Source organism: Episyrphus balteatus, chromosome 2 (assembly GCF_945859705.1).
Source record: "Episyrphus balteatus chromosome 2, idEpiBalt1.1, whole genome shotgun sequence".
Classification (NCBI taxonomy): Eukaryota; Metazoa; Arthropoda; class Insecta; order Diptera; family Syrphidae; genus Episyrphus; species Episyrphus balteatus.
In genome coordinates this window covers 100,713,409-100,740,027 of record NC_079135.1, presented here as the reverse complement: position 1 = coordinate 100,740,027, position 26,619 = coordinate 100,713,409, and the positions used below count along the sequence as shown (strand labels likewise).

The window sequence follows — 26,619 nt, the reverse complement described above, 5'->3', positions numbered from 1 at the left end:
CCGTTTTCGACATATCGATCAAAAAGGTCAAAAATGTATGATATGCGATTTGTTTTTTGACATTATCTATTTTTTGGTCATGAATATCCAAAAAAATATTTAAATCAAATTTGTAGACACTGTTCAGACCTACAATTTCGTATTTTTATTTATTTTTTTTGACATTAAAAAAAACATGAATGATTGTTTTTTTTTCACAACCGAACGAGCGGCTTTCTTAGCGGTTGGTGCGGACTAAACGACTTTGCGGCCGGCTGGAGGTGGTAATTTTATTCCAAAAAAAATAAAATACAACACGAAATTGTAGGTCTGAACAGGTTTTAATATTTTTTTGTAAATTCGTCACCAAAAAATAGATAATGTCAAAAAACAAATCGCATATCGTAAATTTTTTACTTTTTTGATCGATATCTCGAAAACGGTTCATGATACGCAAAAAATGTGTATGCATGAATTGTAGAACATGGTAAAAGCTACAAAAAAGCTGCTTGTAAAATTTTCGTATCTCGAAGGATAGCCGAGTTATTGTCAAAAAAGTTATTGCGGAAATAGCTCATAGGAAATCTTGGTCGAAAACTTCAAGTTAAGCTTTTTTAAGCATCCCCTACAACATATCCAAAATGTAGCTTTCTCGGTCATTTTGCATTTCCAAATGTATAAAATGACTGGACTATCACTAAACATGTGAATGAGGTGGTGCTTATTTAAAATCCTTCCTCAAGGATTGTGATATTGTGCCAATATTTTGTAGCCGTTGGTGTTCTTGGTCTTGCTTGTTGGTGGGAATTATTTTATTAGTTGCCATTGTTGTCGATGGTAGATGAACTAATCTTGATCTATAATTGTAGTTTCTTTTGTTTGAAGTGTAATCGAGTAGTTGTAGTCTTGTTTGCTGCTGTTGTTGTTGTTGTTGTTGGCGTGTTTGAGGGTCATCCTATAAATGAGGGTTAATCGATGATAATGGTTAACATGATAGAGCAATATAATCATATGAATTGTTATGGTTGTTACTTTTTTTATGCTTTGAATAGAAGTTTTGCGTAGATGACGATGGAGAAATCGACGAAGTGGTCGTATGAAGGCGAAATAGACTAGCTCGGCAAGTGAAATAAAGCTGAAGCCCATAAATAGACCCATTAAACCACCAGTGTTTGCTGGTAAAAAATAAAATAAAAATTAATTTTGTAAGTAGGTAGGTACATATGTATGTATATTGTCTTAGTGTTGCATTTTAAACTTAAAATTTTACACTTAAAAAACTTAATTTTTGAAAAGATTTGTTGATGATTAAAAAACAGTGCCTATTGACCTTCACATCCATTTTGCTTTGAGCACATGTAGTGGTAGGTATACAGTAGTTCTGATTTAAAGGACAGTCATCCAGCTTTGATACAATTATAAAAGTTGATAACGGGTATAAAGATTTAAAGCTGTAAATTTTCCATTCACTATACCGCTATTTAAAATATCTACATCTCGCTCATATACTCGTAAGAGTTTATTCAAATAAATTTCGTCCGTCAAATGAAAAACTGAATTTCAAAAATAAATTCGAAACATAAAAAATGACTCAATTAGACTCACAAAAATTTTAGAATCGCTGATTTTTTTAGAAAAATATTCTTCATTATGTCGCACATATTAAACCTAAATTTCAAATGATTGATTTTTTTTTATTGAAAAGTTTGATTTTGATTAATATTTAAGAAAAAAATCATTGAAATAGAACAAGTCAGAAATAAAAAAATTGGGGTAGCTTCGTTAGCTCTGCTGGTTTGTGTGTAATGACTAATGACGCATACCAACGAGGTCGTACTTTTTAAATATTAAATATTGAGGGTTTATATTTCGGATTTTTTGGTAAAAAAAAAAACAACCAACGAATTTTTTCAAACTTTAGTATTAAGCCTTGTAGTTAACCCAAAAAGTAAAAAAGTATAAAGTAAAAATTTTCAAATTTCTACGAAGGATTTTCGCATCCGGTTTTCTATTTTTGACTAATAACTAATTGACTTTTGAACGTTCCATAATTTGGCGGACACTTTGTGGTGGATACATAAAAAAAAATATTATCAGTAATATGTAGCTGATTTGTTGCCCGAACCAAAAATTTGAACCCCGCATGTTTTGTGAGTTCATGTCTGAAGCTGGTGGAAAAAATCTGATATGATTAAAAACGATTGGTTTGGCTGGCATCCAAGTTTTTTTTAGCTAGATATTTGTAAACTCCATAAACTTCGTTTTTAAAGCCTCAACAGCTTTTGATTTAGTTTGAAGAAAATAAGAAAATTATTATTTTTTTTAGTGTTCAAAATTATTGCTAATTAAATGCTTAATTGCTGCACAAAATTTAATTTTGTGGGCACCCCTGAGTCTTTTTTTATTTAAATTTTAAGTTCAAAAAGTGCACTTCCGGTTTGCTTATACATATGTAGGTCCAGTGGAGACACTTTGAAAAATAAAAAAAAATAAAAAATAACTTTTATTTTTTTTTTCTTTTGTCAGTAATCAGTAATTTTGAAAACAAAATTTTAGGTGAAGAGTCCAAATTTTTAGTTCAAACACTTATTGAAATATGAGTTTTGTTAAAAAAAAATTTTCAAAATCCAACAAAATTCGAAATTTTTGTTATTAGCCCAGGGAAATTAGTAATTTAAATCGCATTTTTCGCGGGACAAAATTTTTTTCATGGAATGTGTTCGGGTGGTTGCCCTTATCATAAAAGTCAATTTGTTGGGAAAATTGGAGGTTGGGAACAGCCGCCATCTTGGAAAAGAGATTGGTATCGTTTTTATTGAATAGCTCCATTGTTATTCATTTTAACAAAAACTGACAAAGGTAAGACTTATCAACAATAAAATTATCTAAAAAATGATATACAAAACAATTCCGTGAGTTGATTAAATAAAATTTTACAGTTGGTCAAAGTGCGGGTTTATATCGCAAGGTTGGGACAAAATGACATTTGTTCATATATCTGACGAACTTTTGATTTGTTTGGATAATTCTTCAAGAATGAATTATAGTACTTATAATTACCTATAAAATGAGCCCACAATCGTTATTGTAACCATCGTATTGTAGAAGTAATCCAACTCCGAAACTCTCCATGTACTAGTCAAAAGTGAGAAAAAAGCTAGTTTTTTGCTAGTAGGCCGAGAAAATTTTGGGAGTAGAGGTTTAACCAAAATACAAGTACGCAGTTTTGCAGCCATACGCGTGTTAATGTCGATTTCAAAGGTCTGACAACTCTAATTTTGTGCTTTATACGGTTTTTGGGGGGTTAAATAACGTAAGTTTTCCAATTAACGAGAATGGGCTAAATTTATACTATTTGAAATTATAAATATACAAGCTGATGCTCTTTTGTTTTTCCTAAATCTAGACACCCCAATCTTGAGGATGTGACCAATAGAACTCAAGATATAAGCCGTTTATACGATTATGTTTAGAGGCTTTTTTGTTTCGATTTTTGTTTGTTTATTTGAATTGAAAAGCCTGATATGGTTAGTTAAAAAAGCTTATATCGTGAGTTAAATTAACCCCATAGCAAAGATTGGGGTGTCTAGATTTAGGAAAAACAAAAGAGCATCAGCTTGTATATTTATAATTTCAAATAGTATAAATTTAGCCCATTCTCGTTAATTGGAAAACTTACGTTATTTAACCCCCCAAAAACCGTATAAAGCACAAAATTAGAGTTGTCAGACCTTTGAAATCGACATTAACACGCGTATGGCTGCAAAACTGCGTACTTGTATTTTGGTTAAACCTCTACTCCCAAAATTTTCTCGGCCTACTAGCAAAAAACTAGCTTTTTTCTCACTTTTGACTAGTACATGGAGAGTTTCGGAGTTGGATTACTTCTACAATACGATGGTTACAATAACGATGGTGGGCTCATTTTATAGGTAATTATAAGTACTATAATTCATTCTTGAAGAATTATCCAAACAAATCAAAAGTTCGTCAGATATATGAACAAATGTCATTTTGTCCCAACCTTGCGATATAAACCCGCACTTTGACCAACTGTAAAATTTTATTTAATCAACTCACGGAATTGTTTTGTATATCATTTTTTAGATAATTTTATTGTTGATAAGTCTTACCTTTGTCAGTTCGTCGCCTGAGAATTGTTTTGTCGTATACGCCAATTTTGGAATTTTGGGAAATCGCATTTTAAGGTTTGAGCTTTTATAAAAAAAAAACTGGCCGATAGATTTTTTTCAATTTTTAATAGAATATTTTGTGCGATATCTTCTTCATATTTATGTTGTCAAAATTGTCACATCTATTTTAGTTTTCAAATTATCAAGGTTTTTATCCAAAATCAGTTTGTCGTAAACGCCACCAAAATCAACTTTTTTTCCATCCCGTACACGTACGACAAAGTAGGCGCACGTACAACATTCCAATACTAAAAAATAAATAAAAAAATGTTCACAGTTCGTTTTTATTTATTAATTAAACATTTAAAAAATAGTTTCTTATTACATAGAAGTAGTATTGGTTTGACTTAGAGGCTCAATTATTAAAATAAATAGATTTAAAATAAAGAAAAACCAAAAAATATGACCATAAACATAAAAAAAAAATTAAAAAATGTCTTAACAAAAAATAAAAGTCATCCTTTGGCTATGAAATATGAAAGAAATAAAATAAAAATAAACCAAGTTTGGTTAAATTAATAAATTAATATATGGTCATAAATAAAAGTAAATTAAATAAATATCAAACTAAAGAATTTATTCTAATTTTTTGATTTGAATAACGCTTCATAATATTCTTGGTCTGATTTAGGCATAAATATGAAAAGGCTTTTAATATCAATAATCTTATCCTTAGTTATCGAGTTAGATTTTTTAGTAATTTGAAGACATTGGCTGAACAAATTTACAGGAGTTGCTATGGTAGACTTTTTATATGTTTTAAATATTGATGAGCTTTTATATTCCACTTTTCTACCGCTCGCTTTATAAAATAGTGTAAAAGTATCATCAGTATCATCAATTTGCAAAACAATAACGCAAATTTAGCGAAGAACAATGGCGCCTTCAAAAAATAATTTTCGACCAGCAGGTGTTTTTTGTGAGCGGGTGCAATAACAAAACTCACAGCAACCCTTTTTCGCTTCGTTCACGACAACGCGTGAACGAAGAGGCGCCACGGGCTCGGCGCCCACGACTACAGTCGACTTGTTGTCTTGAACGAAGCGGCGCCCGCGACCGACGGTCGACTTCTTGATCTTGTGTTCGATAGAAGATCAACAAGTGTACATATTTATAAGCGGTACTTGCGACCGAGGATGAGGTCAAGTATCTAGCGGCAGGAACAAACGACAAGAACCATGACAAAATTAAATACAACATTTGAGATGTCTCTCAGATGCACTTTTTTCTTCCTTGCACCTCTAGGAATAGTGCAAAACCTCAAGTAGCGCAAAGCTTAATGCAGCCCTTAGTTTTTAAATTCGTTGTCCTTATAGCACATGAAGTCCTTATTTTCAATAAATACTTTTCTAGTAGATTTATTATATTTGTTTATATTCTATTTGGGTCATATATCTACATACATGTAAGACAAAACAAGTTCGAAATTTTCTACCCTATCTGTTTTGTACGACGTACGACAAACCAATACTGAAGAAAAAAAAGCTGAAAAATACATAGAATTTTTGTCGTAAACGCCAAAAGTTGGCGCTTACGACAAACCAAAGCTAATCCGATGCTTATTTTGTGGATATACGACAAAATGCACACTAATTATCTCAGTAACGGTAAACGATAGGACAAATCTGATAACAGAAATGAAAAGAGAACGTTCTAAAACCTATTACTACATACCCAGTTTAAAAAAGTGCATTTTGGCGTTTACGACAAAACAACTCTCGGGCGACGAGTTTTTGTTAAAATGAATAACAATGGAGCTATTCAATAAAAACGATACCAATCTCTTTTCCAAGATGGCGGCTGTTCCCAACCTCCAATTTTCCCAACAAATTGACTTTTATGATAAGGGCAACCACCCGAACACATTCCATGAAAAAAATTTTGTCCCGCGAAAAATGCGATTTCATGCCCATATTTTGACTAATTTCCCTGAGCTATATATATAATTTTGAAGTAGGTACCATAGAAACATCGATTTTGTAACTGACTAGTTTTCTGGGTGACTGATTTACTCCAAACTTGGTATATAGCGTTTTTAGAAATCCTACAGAGGGGTTTTTAGTAATAAATTTATTTGAATCAAAAATAACGCAACCTGTCACATACACTTTTAAAGTAGACAGACCTCGAGGGATTGATTTAACATAAACTAAGTATGACAAACAAAAAAAATTATTTGCATCCGAACCTTATGGCTTTGTGTACAATTTTTTGTACCTATGTGTATACTTTTATAAATACCGATCGAATGGGCGGAGCGACAGTTTATTGCATAGAAAAACTTTTAATACTTACTTTTTAACAACTATTTTGAATGGCTTAAATAACATTTAATGTCAAATTAACGCCCAACGAAAAGTTTCTCTTTAAAAACGTGAAAAAACCAAAAAAAATTAAACTAAATTGTTTGGCAAAGTGTGAGTAATAACACTGTGCTACAAAATAAAATAAAAAAAAAAAGAGTGTGTGTACACATTAGAGTGACCGCAAGAAATCGATTTTCGAAATTTGGTCGGGGGAACCCCATATAATGTTCCGCCTTTGCAGATTTTTAGATAGCCAAAATTTCAGCTCGATTGGATAACTCTAAATGGTGCCGACACTCGCTCAAAGTATCAAAAATCTCTGTTTTTTCACTGTTTTTCGAAGAAAATTAGCTCTAGCTCCCAAACAGATCGGGTTATTTTCACTTTTTATATATTTAATTAAAGGTAGTGTTGCTACACATAATTCAGATGCTAAATTTGTTTAGTTTTACTAAAAAAGAAAAATTTTGTCATCAATTTAAATTTTCAGTACTTACCTCAAAAAGAGCTGAAGTGCAAACTCGATTTAAAATGAAACTTTTTTTTTAAACTGTTTTATTTAAAAAAACGAAACATTTAACAGAATTCTAAGGCTGTGTGTGAATTGCGTTAAATAGTTAACACTGTGTGAGGTGAACAAAAAAATTTCAGCTGTATGGCTTATTGTTTAATATTTTTCTCTGCCTCTTTTCTGCTATGAAACTCCTTTTTAATAAAAAAAAAAAAAAAACAAAACAAAACCATCACACGGCCTAAAAAACAAAAAAAATAACATCGTGTTACATTTCTTATACATAATTAATGAAGTAAATACTAAAAAAATTTAATCAACAGATTTACAAAGTAGTTTTGGAAGCATCAGGATACAATTTTCGGCACTCACTGACTACTTGAAGTAGGTATATATTGTTTTTGTTCCTCATCTTTAGTTAAAAGGTTATTAAAATCCGTTATTAATTTGACTCCTCTTTCTGTCATGTCATTTACGACTGATTGCACTTTTTTAAAGCCTTCTTTAAAATGCGGGTTTTCGGGCCAAAGATTTGGAGGTTCTTTGAGAAAACTTTTGTGTATATTTTCAATCGGCTGAAAAAGTTCAATGTTTCTTTGTTCACAATATTTTTTAACCCTGCTGTGACAAATTGTTCATCTTCATGTGTCTGTAGCTTTGGATTTACTATTTTGTTGGTTTCCGTTTCACTGGTTTTCAAAATTATGTTGGCCGTTTCTAATTTGGTTCGCCATCTGGTAAAGTTAGGTCAAAGAACGCCAGACCTGCCTGCTCTGAACTCAAATACCATAAATGGTTTGAGAATTTAGCAAGAGCCTTCTCTGAAATATCTTTATCTATCTTGCGGTATTCAATGCAATTACGCAAAAGATCAAGATCTTGTTTAGGAGCCAGATAAGCTCTTTGGGCATTAAACCAAGCAAAAGTTTCTTCTATTGTAGCTATAATTATGCGAGAAGCATTTCTATCAGATGCCTTACATCGATCCAATAACAAAGAAAGTTTCATTGTTAATAGCTCTTTCACCCCACGACTATACCTCATACTTTTGCTACCCGAGGGCCCAGAGATAGAGAAACATCCATTCTATCCCAATCCGCAGAATAAAACAGTTAAAAAAAAGTTTAATTTTAAATCGAGTTTGCACTTCAGCTCTTTTTGTGGTAAGTACTGAAAATTTAAATTGATGACAATATTTTTCTTTTTTAGTAAATTAAACAAATTAAGCATCTGAATTATGTGTAACAACACTACCTTTAATTAAATATATAAAAAGTGAAAATAACCCGATCTGTTTGGGAGCTAGAGCTAATTTTCTTCGAAAAACAGTGAAAAAACAGAGATTTTTGATACTTTGAGCGAGTGTCGGCACCATTTAGAGTTATCCAATCGAGCTGAAATTTTGCCTATCTAAAAATCTGCAAAGGCGGAACATTTTATGGGGTTCCCCCGAAAAAAATTCGACAAAAAATTTTTTCTATGGGAGTTGCGGTCACTCTAGTACACATGTACACGCGACTGAAGTTATACTTCTCATTCAGTATACGTAAATGAATTTCATTTGATATTTTTAATTTCTATTATGAAGTAATTAATCCACACTTAGTTTTTTTACATTTTTATCAAGTGAACAATAAATTAATTCTTTCATCCTCCTTGAGTCCATGTAATTTTCAATTTATTCTGTGAAATTTACTCATGTTGCGCGGTTCAGAACGTACGGCATATGGTTAACGAAAGTAAATGAATTGCGCATAAAATGTGCGATATGGTAATTTTATGAGAATTGTGTGTGCTTCAGCACTAGTAGTAGCAATATGGAACTTGCAGGGTTGCTACAAAGCTCAAAAGTTAGCTGAGCTCAGCTCACAGCCCAGCTCAAATTTTGAGCTAGCTCACTTTTGAGCTATGTACCATAGCTCAGCTCATTTGAGCTGAGCTGAAAGTGAGCTGAGCTGATGGTTGAGCTGAGCTGTTGGGTAAGCTGAGCTGTCGGTGAGCTGAGCTGTTGGGTGAGCTAAGGTAAAGTGAGCTGAGCTGAGCTGTGATGGGTAAGGGGATACATTGATTTTTATTTGGAGAGTATAATGAAATATGAAGATATTTTAAACTTTTATAAAACATCATAGCTTAAGATGTTTGGTTCTAGTTATTAAGGAATTATTTTAACACATGGATATTTTTATAAATAAAACAGATAATTTTTCGTGATCTTTTTTCTTGGTTTTTTTAATAGTAAATATATTTCTATTTTTTTAGTAAAATATTTCTTTTTTTATCATAAAAAAAATTCCGGTACAATCCGGTTTTTCGATTTTTTTCAAAATTCTGAGAAAATCGCTTTTGAAAGTTGGGGTAAAATTTTTTTTCGAAAAATCCCCGAATCTTTGAATGCTCCTGGAAGCTAAGCCGCTTGAGAGCAATTTTTGGGAGTGATGCCAAATGATAGCTTGTGTCATGAGCCTACGCTTTGCACATTGTCAGATTTTTAAAAAATCGCCTTCCATGTTAAACCGCCACATCATGCCTATTTTTTCAGAATCGTGCCTATTTTTTTTTTACTTTTAAGTTCTCCCGGTTTGAGAACGCGTGGACCTACAGGGATGGGATTTGTACCCAAATGTAGGTTAGAGTCCCCGCTACCTTTTGGCAACAAACATTTTATTTTCATTTTCTTCAAAATTCCGCGATATAGGCGTTGGAACGCTTTGATCTAGAGACAGGGGAGTGGTGCCATATGAAAGCTTATATTCTCAGCTACCCGATAGTGGTATAATCCGGTTTTTCGATTTTTTTCAAAATTCTGAGAAAATCGCGTTTGAAAGTTGGGGTAAATTTTTTTTTCGAAAAATCCCCGAATCTTTGAATGCTCCTGGAAGCTAAGCCGCTTGAGAGCAATTTTTGGGAGTGATGCCAAATGATAGCTTGTGTCATGGGCCTACACTTTGCACATTGTCAGATTTTTAAAAAATCGCCTTCCATGTTAAACCGCCACATCATGCCTATTTTTTCAGAATCGTGCCTATTTTTTTTTTACTTTTAAGTTCTCCCGGTTTGAGAACGCGTGGACCTACAGGGATGGGATTTGTACCCAAATGTAGGTTAGAGTCCCCGCTACCTTTTGGCAACAAACATTTTATTTTCATTTTCTTCAAAATTCCGCGATATAGGCGTTGGAACGCTTTGATCTAGAGACAGGGGAGTGGTGCCATATGAAAGCTTATATTCTCAGCTACCCGATAGTGGTATAATCCGGTTTTTCGATTTTTTTCAAAATTCTGAGAAAATCGCGTTTGAAAGTTGGGGTAAAATTTTTTTTCGAAAAATCCCCGAATCTTTGAATGCTCCTGGAAGCTAAGCCGCTTGAGAGCAATTTTTGGGAGTGATGCCAAATGATAGCTTGTGTCATGAGCCTACGCTTTGCACATTGTCAGATTTTTAAAAAATCGCCTTCCATGTTAAACCGCCACATCATGCCTATTTTTTCAGAATCGTGCCTATTTTTTTTGAAGTTATACTTCTTATGGGAGGGTGGGTATGAAAATTTACTTTTTGACAAGAATGTCAAAGGGATTATGACGCGATCACCCTGGGTAGCAGGGCTGTGGTTTCACCTTTAGAGTAGGCAGTACTTTAGTATTTAAAAATGCAGTACGCCGCAGTACGGCAAACATAAAACACACAACACGTGTCAAGTTACATGTTTCATGTGGCAAGTTGTATGTGGCAAGTTGCGTGTGGCAAGTTGCATGTGGCAAGCTGCATGTGGCAAGTTGCATGTGGGAAGTTGCATGTGTTAATTTCCATGTGGCAAGTTGCCAGAGTTGCAAAAAGCTCACATTTTATCTCAGCTCACAGCTCAGCTCAAATTTGAGCTAGGTACCATAGCTTAGCTCATTTGAGCTGAGCTGAAAGTGAGCGCCCCAACTTCCGACGCCTATATCTCGGAATTTTGAAGAAAATGAAAAAAAAATGTTTGATGCCAAAAGGTAGAGGGGACTCTAACCTACATTTGGGTACAACTCTCATCCCTGTAGGTCCACGCGTTCTCAAACCGGGAGAACTTAAAAGCAAAAAAAAAAATAGGCACCATTCTGAAAAAACAGGCATGATGTGGCGGTTTAACATGGAAGGCGATTTTTTAAAAATCTGACAATGTGCAAAGCGAAGGCCCATGACACAAGCTATCATTTGGCATCTCTCCCAAAAATTGCTCTCAAGCGGTTTAGCTTCCAGGAGCATTCAAAGATTCGGGGATTTTTCGAAAAAAAATTTTACCCCAACTTTCAAACGAGATTTTCTCAGAATTTTGAAAAAAATCGAAAAACCGGATTATACCACTATCGGGTAGCTGAGAATATAAGCTTTCATATGGCACCACTCCCCTGTCTCTAGATCAAAGCGTTCCAACGCCTATATCGCGGAATTTTGAAGAAAATGAAAATAAAATGTTTGTTGCCAAAAGGTAGCGGGGACTCTAACCTACATTTGGGTACAAATCCCATCCCTGTAGGTCCACGCGTTCTCAAACCGGGAGAACTTAAAAGTAAAAAAAAAATAGGCACGATTCTGAAAAAATAGGCATGATGTGGCGGTTTAACATGGAAGGCGATTTTTTAAAAATCTGACAATGTGCAAAGTGTAGGCCCATGACACAAGCTATCATTTGGCATCACTCCCAAAAATTGCTCTCAAGCGGCTTAGCTTCCAGGAGCATTCAAAGATTCGGGGATTTTTCGAAAAAAAATTTTACCCCAACTTTCAAACGCGATTTTCTCAGAATTTTGAAAAAAATCGAAAAACCGGATTATACCACTATCGGGTAGCTGAGAATATAAGCTTTCATATGGCACCACTCCCCTGTCTCTAGATCAAAGCGTTCCAACGCCTATATCGCGGAATTTTGAAGAAAATGAAAATAAAATGTTTGTTGCCAAAAGGTAGCGGGGACTCTAACCTACATTTGGGTACAAATCCCATCCCTGTAGGTCCACGCGTTCTCAAACCGGGAGAACTTAAAATTAAAAAAAAAATAGGCACGATTCTGAAAAAATAGGCATGATGTGGCGGTTTAACATGGAAGGCGATTTTTTAAAAATCTGACAATGTGCAAAGTGTAGGCCCATGACACAAGCTATCATTTGGCATCACTCCCAAAAATTGCTCTCAAGTGGTTTAGCTTCCAGGAGCATTCAAAGATTCGGGGATTTTTCGAAAAAAAATTTTACCCCAACTTTCAAACGCGATTTTCTCAGAATTTTGAAAAAAATCGAAAAACCGGATTATACCACTATCGGGTAGCTGAGAATATAAGCTTTCATATGGCACCACTCCCCTGTCTCTAGATCAAAGCGTTCCAACGCCTATATCGCGGAATTTTGAAGAAAATGAAAATAAAATGTTTGTTGCCAAAAGGTAGCGGGGACTCTAACCTACATTTGGGTACAAATCCCATCCCTGTAGGTCCACGCGTTCTCAAACCGGGAGAACTTAAAATTAAAAAAAAAAATAGGCACGATTCTGAAAAAATAGGCATGATGTGGCGGTTTAACATGGAAGGCGATTTTTTAAAAATCTGACAATGTGCAAAGTGTAGGCCCATGACACAAGCTATCATTTGGCATCACTCCCAAAAATTGCTCTCAAGTGGTTTAGCTTCCAGGAGCATTCAAAGATTCGGGGATTTTTCGAAAAAAAATTTTACCCCAACTTTCAAACGCGATTTTCTCAGAATTTTGAAAAAAATCGAAAAACCGGATTATACCACTATCGGGTAGCTGAGAATATAAGCTTTCATATGGCACCACTCCCCTGTCTCTAGATCAAAGCGTTCCAACGCCTATATCGCGGAATTTTGAAGAAAATGAAAATAAAATGTTTGTTGCCAAAAGGTAGCGGGGACTCTAACCTACATTTGGGTACAAATCCCATCCCTGTAGGTCCACGCGTTCTCAAACCGGGAGAGCTTAAAAGTTAAAAAAAAAATAGGCACGATTCTGAAAAAATAGGCATGATGTGGCGGTTTAACATGGAAGGCGATTTTTTAAAAATCTGACAATGTGCAAAGCGTAGGCTCATGACACAAACTATCATTTGGCATCACTCCCAAAAATTGCTCTCAAGCGGTTTAGCTTCCAGGAGCGTTCAAAGATTCAGGTATTTTTCGAAAAAAAATTTTACCCCAACTTTCAAACGCGAATTTCTCGGAATTTTGAAAAAAAGTCGAAAAACCGGATTGTACCGGAATTTTTTTTATGATAAAAAAAGAAATATTTTACTAAAAAAATAGAAATATATTTACTATTAAAAAAACCAAGAGAAAAGATCACGAAAAATTATCTGTTTTATTTATAAAAATATTCATGTGTTAAAATAATTACATTAATATATTATTAGTTATAACTAGAACCAAACATCTTAAGCTATGGTGTTTTATAAAAGTTTAAAATATCTTCATATTTCATTATACTTTCCAAATAAAAATCAATGTATCCTCTCACCCATCACAGCTCAGCTCAGCTCACTTTACCTTAGCTCACCCAACAGCTCAGCTCAGCTCACCGAAAACTCAGCTCACCCAACAGCCTAGCTCAACCATCAGCTCAGCTCACTTTCAGCTCAGCTCAAATGAGCTGAGCTAGGGTACATAGCTCAAAAGTGAGCTAGCTTAAAATTTGAGCTGAGCTGTGAGCTGAGCTCAGCTCACTTTTGAGCTTTGTAGCAACCCTGCAAATTGCCTATTGCTACTACTAGTGCTGAATCATAAAATTACCATATCGCACATTTTATGCGCAATTCATTTACTTTCGTTAAGCATATACCGTACGTTCTGAACCGCACAACATGAGTAAATTTCACAGAATAAATTGAAAACTACATGGACGCAAGAGGATGAAAGAATTAATTTATTGTTCACTTGATAAAAATGTAAAAAACGAATAGTGGATTAATTAATTTAATAATAGAAATTAAAAATATCAAATGAAATTCATTTACATATACTGAATGAGAAGTATAACTTCAGTCGCGTGTACATGTGTACACACACTCTTTTTTTTTACTTTTAAGTTCTCCCGGTTTGAGAACGCGTGGACCTACAGGGATAAGAGTTGTACCCAAATGTAGGTTTGAGTCCCCGCTACCTTTTGGCATCAAAAATTTTTTTTTTCATTTTCTTCAAAATTCCGAGATATAGGCGTTGGAAGTTGGGGGCGCTCACTTTCAGCTCAGCTCAAATGAGCTGAGCTATGGTAAATAGCGCAAAAGTGAGCTAGCTCAAATTTGAGCTGAGCTGTGGGCTGAGCTGAAATGTGAGCTTTTTGCAACCCTGGCAACTTGCCACATGGAAATTACCACATGCAACTTGTCACATGCAACTTCCCACATGCAACTTGCCACACGCAACTTGCCACATGCAACTAACCACACGCAACTTGCCACATGCAGCCTGCCACATGCAACTTGCCACACTCAACTTGCCACATACAACTTGCCACATGCAACTTGCCACATGCAACTTGCCACATACAACTTGCCACATGTAACTTGCAACGTGTTGTGTGTTTTATGTTTGCCGTACTGCGGCGTACTGCATTTTTAAATACTAAAGTACTGACTACTCTAAAGGTGAAACGACATCCCTGCTACCCAGGGTGATCGCGTCATAATCCCTTTGACATTCTTGTCAAAAAGTGAATTTTCATTCTCACCCTCCCATAAGAAGTATAACTTCAAAAATACACCCGAGAAATAACATAGTGTAGGCTGTTCGTATGGTCGAATAATGCATACAAATATTTTTGTTATATTTTTGGAACCCTCCATTTTTTTTTTATTTACAACAAACCATTTTTACAGACCTTACGATGTAATCTATCAATATTTCAGTCATTTTTCTAACAACTCTCAATATGTTATATGTTTTTGGAAAGAGGATTTGATGTATATAAGTCTATTGTTTAAACAAATTTTTAATGTTTTTTAATTTTTTGACATTACATAATAATGAACACCCTATTGTGCACCTTGCAATTCACATCATGAAAAGCCACATTTTCTATTTACGAAAAAATAGCATAGATTCCTCAGTTTTGGTCAAATTCAATAAAAAATACGCCAATTTGTGCCTAAATAATGTATATTCTTTCAGAATATAAGCTTAATTTATTTTTTTGTTTGTATTATTTTGCAAAAAAAATTGGGTAAAGTTGAAAAAATTGGGAAAAAAATCACTTTTTCAAGATTTGTGGGATAAAAACCTACACTTAATTTGTTTAAACAATAGACTTATATAAATCATTCAAAAGGTCTGGAAATCCTCTTTCCAAAAACATATAACATATTGAGAGTTGTAAGAAAAATGACTGAAATATTGATAGATTACATCGTAAGGTCTGTAAAAATGGTTTTTTGTAAATAAAAAAAATGGAGGGTTCCAAAAATATAAAAAAAATATTTTTATGCATTATTCAACCATACGAACAGCCTACACTATGTTATTTCTCGGGTGTATTTTCAGTGTCGCACCGTGTAATTATTGCATTGTACTGATTTTTTGACCCTCGAGGTCTGTGGAAACTTGCTTTTAACTAAAAAATTCAAAAATATAGAAAAACTGCTAATTTTTGAAAAGTTACAATTCAGTCGTTTAAAAAAAAAAATTTTAATTGCATATTATCAAAGGATTTTAACGCTGCTTTATTTAATTAGTACAAAGTTGGGACGTACCGGCTTCATACACGAAATACCCCTTGATTTAGTAAAAAAAAAAATAAAATCCTCATTTTTTTTAACCTTTTTTCATTGATTTTAGGTTAGAATTTCAGTCAAAAATAATTTTAAAATTTTTTTAATCATCTTAACTAGATAGAAAATTTAATTTGTTATGAATAGTGTCTTTGAAACATTTTAAAGTTAGGGTTGGTTTTCGAATTAAAAAATTAAGCTGAAAACCGGTATAAAATGCAGTTTAACGACGGCAAAACGGGTTGTCAGAAGTGGTAAACATTTGAGGAGAACAAAACTTCGCAAAAATTACCACTTTACAAACCACGAACAGAAACTCACCTCCAATAAAAAAAAAAAATTGTCGTGAAAGTCGAATTTGCTATTTCCTCATACAAAACTTTTTATCTGCAATTTCAAACAGAGTTTTTTTTACTATTGGAGGTGAGTTTCTGTTCGTGGTTTGTAAAGTGGTAATTTTTGCGAAGTTTTGTTCTCCTCAAATGTTTACCACTTCTGACAACCCGTTTTGCCGTCGTTAAACTGCATTTTATACCGGTTTTCAGCTTAATTTTTAGCTCGAAGTCATGCTATTCTGATCATTGCACATCTATCGGCCCATGTTGTGACTGAGTTACATCGACTTTTAATGTTGTTTCTATACCCTTGGATATTGCGCAAATAACTGCTTACTAAATTTTACTTGTGTTTGTTTCTGTCCAAATGCATCGTTGGTTTCAGTCTAATTCAAAGGCTTCTTTTATTTTCCACATTTTTTCCGCGCCTAAAGATTTTTCACGACCCGTTTTCATCCTTACATTTTATACACAATCAGATTTATTGACAGACACAATTTTGAGTCCAACAGACCCATGCAACTCATCATTTATTAACATTTTTGCTTTTGAACCTATTCAGATGAGCCAAAAAATATGCTTGATTTTATGACTAGATTTGGTCTAGCTACCGTGTGAGAAGAACGGTAAGCCCCAAGACAATTTTTTTTCTCCTAAACTAAGCGCATAAAGATGTTCTCTCGTTACATACATAAAAAAGATGTGCCATTGCATTAAATACCAAGACAGGCCAAATGTAAAATGAACCAAAATGTGAACCTATTCAGATGAGCGGCAGTGTATTTATCAAAAATTAATTTTTGGATTTTTAAAAAAATATTTTTTTTCTTGTTTGAAATCTCAAATTTTCGAAAGCGGGACAGTATTTTTTTTAAATTTTGGTTTAAGGTATTAATAAACAATTTTTTTTATTGATGTGTCGAAAAACAAACCAAACTTAAATAGAATTATAATAATTTTTGATTTTTTTTAACTTCAGGTGAAATCTATTTTTTAATATACATATACATTACCTACCTAAACAAAGTTTTTTGGGATTCGAGTTAAAAAAAAAAACCTTAAGAAAATTTGTATTTTTACTTACATAAAAAATCCGTAATCCCAATGAACTGCGTCTTCACACTACTCCTAAATGTATTCTCCTTAAAATACATATGTGCAACTGCGATATTCTGCGATGCATATTCATTACTCATATTTTGTATTAATTGTTGTCTAATAGAAAATCCTTTATGCGATATTGGTGCTAAGAAAAAATCCGGTAAAAATGTCAAATCAAAACAACTTGGTAGACAATAATCATGACATTCCATTTCTTGTACATCTCGAACATACGACCGTTTCATAACACCTTCAACGCATGGCTTCTCTTTAATTCCACATTTGCTAACATTAGGAAAGAGTTTAGGCATGTAAAAAGTTACACAATTACAACTTTTAACTAGCAATTTAGCGTCACATTCCATTTCACAATTTCGTTTTGTATAGAATCGATAGTAGATCAATTTGGATTCGTCATTAAAAATACACTGACGGTATTCTTTACGTATCGAGCGTAATTCTGTACCAGCTTCCGATTTGACTGGCATAATGCGCATTTTCGTTTCAAAGCCAGCTTGGAGAAGCAGGCCAGTTTCTCGAAGCTGTGGAGTTTCTGTTGGACTGTGAAGGGAAATCTAAAAAAAGGGCTGTTGTCAATCAATGAAATTGGAAAAAAGGTTCCTAACCTTAAAACCAGGTCCACTCGCAGATGAACAATAATACTCCTCCAAATCAGCATTTAGAATTATCGTGAGCCCAAGAGACTCACCTGTTCCAGTAGCAACACGGGGAAAAAATTTCCTAGGCATCAATTTTGGGTATCCTTTTTCGGGATCCCAATCAACGGGAACGGTACCATCAGTGTTTGAGAAATCATTATGACTTGTCGTTGGACTAATACAACAATTTTTACTTGTAGTTTCCTGGACCGATATCAAAATAATTACCTCATATTGTCATGTTGAAAATACATAAAAGCTGGATGAACAGTATTAAATGAACAACAGAGTCCTTCGTCTGTCAAAATTGGCTGAAAAATATCATCGCAGTTGTAATCTATTCCACCAAATCGACATTCCAGCAGCATTTCGCCACAAGGTTGAGAGACCTTTAAAAAGATAGTGAAAGTTTGGCCTTAAAAGGGTTTTTCATAATGAGCCCTTGGCTTTTAATGAAGGGTCAAGGAGTGTTAACTTCGGGAAAAGGGTCTTTTTTTTCTGAGTCGCTAAATATTTTACCATAAATACTTACTTGCTCAATAAAATCCTCAAGAATTGTCCAATCTGTGACCGCATCAGCATATTTTGAGGAAACTTCGCGATTGCAAAGAAGTTGCAACATGGAATGTTCAAGGCTATCACTAAATACAAAATCAAATTTTAATTAGTTACAAAAGTCTTTTAATAATAATTTGATTTAAGTACTTTTTAAATTTTTGTGCTTTAGTCTTCAAAGCTTGATTTAAATTACAAATTGTTACTGCTGGAAATGGTGATTTTGTAATGAAAGTTGGAACAGCATTTAAACCAACAATAACTGGAGTATTTTTCCATTTTGAATAGACATTTGATATAAAATAAGCCGCTGTTAAAACCACAAAAACGAATGAAAAGAAGAAGAAAATTCTTTCCAAAGTGCTCAAGTCCTTCTCCACAATGTATTTAAGTCCATGAAGTGTTGTATTTCTGCAGAATTCTTCAGCGTTTGCAGTACAAAGTGCTCGAGCTTTAGAAGCACGTCGTCTTCGAGTATGACTTCTCATTGCAATGGAAGAAGTTAAATAGAAATGTAACAAATTGCAGTTACAAAAATCGTTATAACCTCATTTAAATAAGTACTTTGAAATTGATGTTTAATTACAGAGGAAGAATGATTAAAGGGTTGGGGGACCTTTAATTCTTACACGAAATTGTTCAGAACTCGTAAAACAATAGAATTAAATGTTTTAATCACATGTACTGTTTCAATTTAAGTTAAAGTATTTGTCCAGTAGTTGTTCCTTAACTCATGAAGATTTACTATAGGTACTATTACTATTTTAATTTTTTACGACCGTTCTTTGTGAACCATTAAAAATGGTAATTCCACCCAAGCAACAATTTACTACCTCGGTAGCTAAATTAAATAAATAAGTAAAAATATTACTTAGAATTACCGCGTTTATAAAATGGCTATAAACTGGTTATCTTGTAACTGTGGGTAAATTTTCGGTAAAAATTAACATGAAAATCAACCCAAAGTTCATTTCTGGTAATTGTGTATCTTTTTTCTCTGTAATTTAAGACCCTAGGTTCTATATAGGCTTTAAAATTAATTTTTCAACCATAGGTTTTAAATCAGGTCTATTTTTACCAATAATTAACTTTTTTCTCAATTTTTTGGTTAATTTACAACCAATTCTAGCCCTGAAGTTCAAAACGAGCTTCAAAATAACTGAATTTATAAGTTAAAAATAAAAATTAAATATTTTAATTTGTTGGCTAAAAAATTACCAATTTTATTACTAATGAAAAAATGGTTATAAAAAAGCTTATTTTATTGGTAATAATGCAACCAAATTTGTTTTGGATGTGAAATTGGTTTTTAAATAAATTGTTTTACTGGTTCCAATGTAACCAATTCAATTTCGGATAAGAAATCGGTTTTGAATTCACCTGTTTTACTGGTTTTTATTTTACTTATTTTATTTAAAATGTAAATTTGTAATAAAAAAACCTCAATTTTGTGGTAAAAATGTTTTCTTTTTTATTTAAGTTTAAAAATTACTGTTTTTTAACTCATGTCGTTGGTTTTTTCGTTATAAATTATCCCGTTTAAAACCAAGTTGTTAGCAAGTATTTTATTTGAAAAAATTACCAATTTTTATGACAAGTTTCGATTTCATAACATTTTTTTTTTTCCCAGAAAATATAATTTCTTATACTACGAAATAATGAAAGAAATGTGTTTTAAAAATTTCAAAAATATTTTTTTTTAACAAATTCTGTTTTCAAAAGCTACAAATTTTCACCTAAATTATCGATACCTAGTTTCAATATTATTCATCTAGAAACTCAGTAATAATCCAACTCATAACTTTACTCAACAACAAACAATTTACCAGCTAGACCACGCATACACACGACACAATCCTTTCATCTCGCTCTTTCTCTTGTTTTTTTTTCAGTTGGTTTTCGTTTTCGTTTTTTTTTTTATTGAATAAAGTGTTTTGTCGTAGCGTGGGTAAAATTTTTACCTTTTTTTAACCAACGCGCCATATTTTGTTTCTATTTTGGTAATTCTGCTACTTATTTTTTACTATCGTTATACAGAATTGGTAGTTTAATTACATACATACAAAACTGCGACAGCGAGTATATAGTTTTTTTCTTCATTTTGTTGCTGGTTAGTGGAGGGGAGAGGAGCGTGGAAGAGGAAGAGTCGATAAGGCAGCAAGACTACCATACCGTGACAGGAACATCTGGAAAACGAAAGAGGAACACCAGGAAAAAGGGAAAGAGTGTCTACTCCCGAGAACTTGGCCTGCTTGCTATGCGCAGCGTCAGCTCGTCGGATGTGGGGGGGGATCTTGTTCCCGGAAGTAAACGTCACCAGCAGCCAAAAACATAGATCAGGTCGGTTTACTGAAACAAAAACTCAAAATCGACACGGACGGACGTTCACCACCCCTAGGGCACTGCCGGTGTTATTGCAGTGTGGCCTTTTACCCACCCAACCATGAGAATCCTCGGCCATTTTGGATTCTCCCAAATACGTTGTCGTTCCAGTGCAAATCAGGTCCTTACCATCGTTGAAAATCGGCTACCATCGGCACCCCTGAAAATTTCTTCAAAACCACATGATGGCTTCATTTTCATGAAACCAAAACAAAACCCCCAAAAAGATTTCTTTTTTCGACCTTTGGCGTCATTGAAGCTTATTTTAACATTATGAGCAATGAAAACTGAAAATGCTAAAAAAAAAGTCAAGAATAACAAATATCAAAATAAATTAATTTAACAAAAATTTACATCAAAATTTAACAAAAAAAGAAAAAAAAAAAAAACAAACGTGACGAAAATCTTTCCTAGGAGCACGGAACTAACCAACAAAAAAAACTATTACCCTTTGTGGTATTAATTTTCAATAAACTACACGGCCCTGGTTTCCCTACCCCTATAGAGCTCTGTAAAGGTAATTCCCACCCAGGCACACAAAACATTCTTACTGCGTTGACTTTCTAGGAACTCGATTTCTAATTACTCACATTATAATTAAATTTAGAAATTTTTTTAGAAATAAAAATAAATGAATAATGAAAAATAAATAATAAATTAATTTTAACTTTGACGCCATAATAACAAAAAAAAAACATGTAATAAATAACGGACAATCACAAACACATAATTTCGTTTTCTCTTTCTTTGTTGCAGTTTAAAGTTTAGCGTGGTATTAATTTGTAGCTTTCAATATTATTGTGCAGATATTCTTCTTAAATATTCTTATTTTAATCTAGCACTCACTATTACTTTTTTTCTTTTCGTTACAGCTGTTTGGAGATCTCTTCAATGTTATAAATGGTGGCGGAGCCCCAGATTTTTGGGCGGTTTGGGGCACCTATTCGCAAAGATGGTAGGAGTATTGTCTTCTCTCGTTCCAGACGAATTATCAAACCAAATCGACTAATTCGATATCGCCAGTGGGTTAGCCGAAGACAAATGGCTCTTCCAAAATTATACAGCTGGAACGCAGTTAGCCAGTAATAGTTAAAAAAAAAACTACATCAATAAAAATTGTTTGGCGGCCCAGCACTGTAATGCTTATCCTGGGAGCCGCCGTCACCTAAAGGCTTGGCCACACCGGAGGGTATGCGGTATAGCGGTAACGATATTTGTACTAAGAAAATTCCACACCTGAACGTTGATGTGTCAGTTTGGAATTTTTTTCATACAACCCTTCAAGCAAACAGGTCCGACCTCGGTCCGAATCCGCTCCGCCTGAGGAGGAGCTGAGTCCGACTTCGGATCAGAAACTGGTCCGAAGGCGGCTCAAATTAGTATGGAAATTATAATCACCGCGAAGTCGATTGCATATGTATTGGTGTGGTGAAAATCTCCATTCCGAGAAAACGGAGCAGAAGGCGGACCTGAGTCGGAGCAGCGAAAACCTACCAGAAAGAGGAATAAAAAAAGGATGACGTTTCGCATTTGCGACCAAAAAAAGAACAAGATTTAATTTATTTTTCACTGAAACTGTTTTTTTTTTAATTTTATTTTGGCAAACGAAATTTTCACAATAAATACAATATAAAATACAATATATTTTTTTCATTTTATTTCATTTGACGCTGCTGCTGTTGTTGGTGTTTTTTTTTTAGATACCCAATTGCATGTTTCACCTCCTGGATTTTTCTTAGAGATTACATCTACAACACAAGCAGAAACAACACTTTAATCCAAACACTTTGAGCGATATATACAACATACCTTTTTTGTTTTCCATATTGTTTATAATTTAATATAATTGTTTATAGTTAATAATCTAACATTATACTGTAATGTTTTATTCCGGGTTCACAATAAAACTTATTTCGTTTATTTTAACTTCCACTTATCTTTCCGTTCAAATAAGAACACACTTTATTTCAAATCAATTTACTTTTATTATTCGCTCAAACAAACACACTTTTCAATCACTTTATTTACTACTAACAATTTCCAACACTTTATTTCACTTTGTACTGTACTCTTTCACATTCAAGATTAAACTGTATCCGGTCGGTGTCCACGCTGCCCTTTTATACCTGAAATTCGGAATTCGAGAATGTCTTCGAAGGTTCTCGTCTTTGCTTCTCGAAGCTTCCTTTCCAAGAGGGGGCGCTTCATACTTCCAGTCCAGTGGGATATTTTGGGATATTCAGCAGTCGAGGGAATTTCTTTGGATGCGTTCAGAGGGTAGTTTCTTAATTACTAAAGGTCCGTTCACATTTCTACCTTTACTGTAGCAGGTAGTGTGTTCAGACTTTTATCTTAAAAGTAGTTCGGTAATTCATCGTTACATTGCCCCCCTCTTAGGATTGTTCGTCCCGAACAACTCCATTGCTTCTTTCACCATTATAACGATGTAAACGGTCACAATGAACTACCTTTAATTTGCCTCTTACCCCTCTCTGTATACGGTAAACCACGTCGTTGATTCTGGTTATTACTGTGTAAGGGCCTTCCCAGTTTTGTTGTAGCTTCGGTGATAGCCCCTTTTGTCGGTGGGGATTGTAAAACCACACAAGTTCTCCTTCTTGAAACCCTGTTGCTGTCGCTCGCGCGTCATATCTTGTTTTCATCCTGTCACTAGACGCTTTTATATTTGTCCTTGTCCGTTGGTGAATGTCAGCCAGTGTTTCTTTCAGGTTATCAACATACTCATCTATTTCCTGTGGCTCATTTGGAACACATCCGAATTTTATCTCACTTGGCAGCCGTATTGTAGAACCAAAAAGGACTTCCGATGGTGTATGTCCAGTGGAACTATGTGTTGCACTTCTATAAGCCATCAAGAATAATGGAATATGTCGATCCCAGTCTCGTTGATTATCGTTGACTACTTTTGACAGGTGTTCTTTAAGTGTCCTGTTAAATCGCTCAACCATCCCATCAGATTGTGGATGAAGCGGTGTTGTTCGCGTCTTCTTGATGCCAAGGAGTGAGCAAACCTCTTGAAAAATCTTAGATTCGAAGTTCCTTCCTTGGTCGGAATGAAGTTCCATGGGTACTCCGAACCTGCTCACCCAATGAAAGACAATCTTATCCACAACTGTTTTGGTTTCCTGGTTTGGGATGGCAAATGCCTCAGGCCACTTGCTGAAGTAATCCATCACTACGAGGATATACCGGTTTCCTTTGTTGGTTTCGGGAAAAGGACCTGCCACGTCTATTGCAATCCTCTCAAAAGGTGTGCCCACATTGTACTGATGCATCGTGCTTTGCATTTTTCTAGCTGGTCCTTTGCTAGCGGCACAAGTATCACATTTTCGGCACCACTTTTCAACGTCTTCTCTCATACGTAACCAGTAGAATTGCTGGCGTACCTTTTCCAGCGTCTTGTTGATGCCTAAATGGCCTCCAGAAGTTCCCTCGTGCATCTCTCGGAGAACATCATTAACCTTTGACTGAGGTACGATTAGTTGCATTACATAAGATTTACCATCTGCGGATTCCCACTTACGCCTGAGTAACCCTTCTTGCACATGAAGTGAGTCCCATTGTGCCCAATATGCTTTGAGATTGGGGCTTCGGTCGGAGATGTCGGCCCATTCTGGTTTCTCTTCATGTTCCTTCCATGCAAGGATGGGTTCGATGTCCGAATCTTCCTGTTGGGCCATCCTGAGTTCTTCATTACTCCAGCCGCAAATGGGATCAGCTCTCGTTCTTCTTACAGCGACAACTTCCTTTTCCTCTAGCCGTGTGCAATGCTTGCAGTCTTGCTTGCACGGGCGCCGAGATAATGCGTCTGCATTTGAATGTAGCTTTCCTCTTCGATGTTGAATCTGACATTGATACGTCTGGAGTATCTCGATCCATCTTGCTACTTGACCCTCTGGATTTTTGAAGTTCAAAAGCCAATTTAGTGCACCATGATCTGTGCGAAGAAGGAACTTCTGTCCATAGATGTACTTATGGAAGTGCTTTGTTGCCAATACCAGAGCTAGAAGTTCCCTTCTGGTCACGCAATAGTTTCTTTCTTGTTTCGAGAGTACCTTGCTGAAATAGGCAACGACCTTTTCTTCTCCGTCATGAACTTGCGATAAAACAGCACCAACTCCAACATTACTTGCATCTGCGTCAATGATGAATTGTTTGCCTGGAGTCGGATAGGCCAACACAGGAGCTTCACATAACCGTAGCTTCAGTTCCTGAAAGCTTTTCTCACACTCACCTGACCATTTAAAGGGTTTACCCTTCTCCGTAAGCTGGTGCAAGCTTTTGGCGATTCTCGCAAAATCCTTCACGAACCGTCGATAGTACGTTGCCAGACCGAGGAAACTCCGAAGTTGATGCTTGTCCTGAGGGGTTGGCCAATTCTTCACAGTGTCAACTTTTTCTGGATCAGTCATTACTCCTTGGGATGAGATGATATGCCCCAAATATTTAACCTCGGTCTTGAAAAGTGCACATTTCTTTGGATTTAACTTAAGATGTGCTTCTCGTAGCCTCTGGAATACAGCCTTTAGGTTTTCACAATGGTCATCAAATGTTTTTCCGTAAACGATGACATCATCCAAATAGACTAGGCAAGATTTCCAGGTTAATCCATTTAAAACGCACTCCATTAAGCGCTCAAAAGTAGCTGGGGCATTGCATAGCCCAAACGGCATGACATTAAACTGCCACAGACCATTCCCTGTGGAGAAAGCCGTCTTCTCCCGATCCTCTGGATGGATTTCTACCTGCCAGTAGCCACTCTTCAAATCCAAAGTCGAAAACCATTGTGCTCCTTCCATTGCATCTAGAGTATCGCTGATTCTTGGCAGTGGGTAGCTGTCTTTCTTCGTCACATCATTCAGCCTGCGGTAGTCGACACAAAATCGAGTGCTTCCATCCTTCTTTTTGACGAGAACTACCGGTGATGCCCAAGGGCTTTTGGAATTTTCGATTAGCCCGTCTTTCTTCATTGTTGTTATCATTTCTTCAACTTCACCTTGTTTGGCCAAGGGGAGACGTCTTGCTGGTTGACGAATCGGCCTAGCATCTCCTGTATCGATTCGATGCTGCACCAGTTGTGTTCGGCCGTATTGCCCGCTGGGTGAAGAGAAGATATCAGCATATTCATGAAGAAGCCTTCCCGCAACATTAAGCTGATGTTGACTCAGGTTGTCTGAATTGAGAATTTGTTTCTTTAGTTTCTCCGAGTTCACAGTCATCTGTGTATCCACCTCGTTGATCTTAGTTATTGCGGCCACAGATTCACATTGCCCAACAACTTCTCCTTTCTTAAGCTTGATTGGGTACGGTTTGATGTTAAGTATCCGTACAGGTACCATGTTGTTCTTTGGTGCCACAAGAGTCTTCCCGATGATGATGTTTTCGGAAATTTGCTCAACTTCTGGTTCAACCATGAGGTATCGATGGCTTCCAAAGTTCCCCTTTAACTTAGTCCACACAAAAACTTCTGAAGAAGGAGGCAGGCACATTTCTTCTTTGATGACAGTTCTAATTGTTGTCGAGTTTTCGTTGCCATAGACCATTGGAATCTCTACATTTCTGTATTTCAGGACTTGATTACCTATATCCAAAATGATTCCATGCTCCTTCATGAAGTCGATTCCAATGATGCACTCGTCACATATATCTGCCACCAAAAACACATGTGAAAACTCTAGTTCAGCTATACGGATCGTAAGACGAACTTCTCCGTACACTCTTGCTGCTTCTCCTGTGGCGGTCTTCAGACGGTAGCTGTTGGTGTTATGTAGCCATGTCATCTTCACCAAGTCTCTTCGTACAATAGAGGCGGTGGCACCGGTGTCAATTGTA

The 26,619-nt window shown here is 35.2% G+C and overlaps 1 protein-coding gene across 1 annotated transcript; it reads right to left on the bottom strand.

The window, feature by feature from the left end:
- Positions 1 to 679: 679 nt before the first annotated feature.
- LOC129910878 (pickpocket protein 28-like) lies at positions 680 to 18,971 on the bottom strand. Its single transcript, XM_055988466.1, has 7 exons — positions 18,535 to 18,971; positions 18,362 to 18,470; positions 18,058 to 18,218; positions 17,797 to 17,992; positions 17,154 to 17,745; positions 1,012 to 1,154; positions 680 to 934 (listed from the first exon to the last, which is right to left on the bottom strand). Exons 1-7 carry the CDS (start codon positions 18,870 to 18,872, stop codon positions 701 to 703), a joined length of 1,773 nt encoding a protein of 590 aa, XP_055844441.1. The 5' UTR covers positions 18,873 to 18,971; the 3' UTR covers positions 680 to 700.
- Positions 18,972 to 26,619: the final 7,648 nt, after the last annotated feature.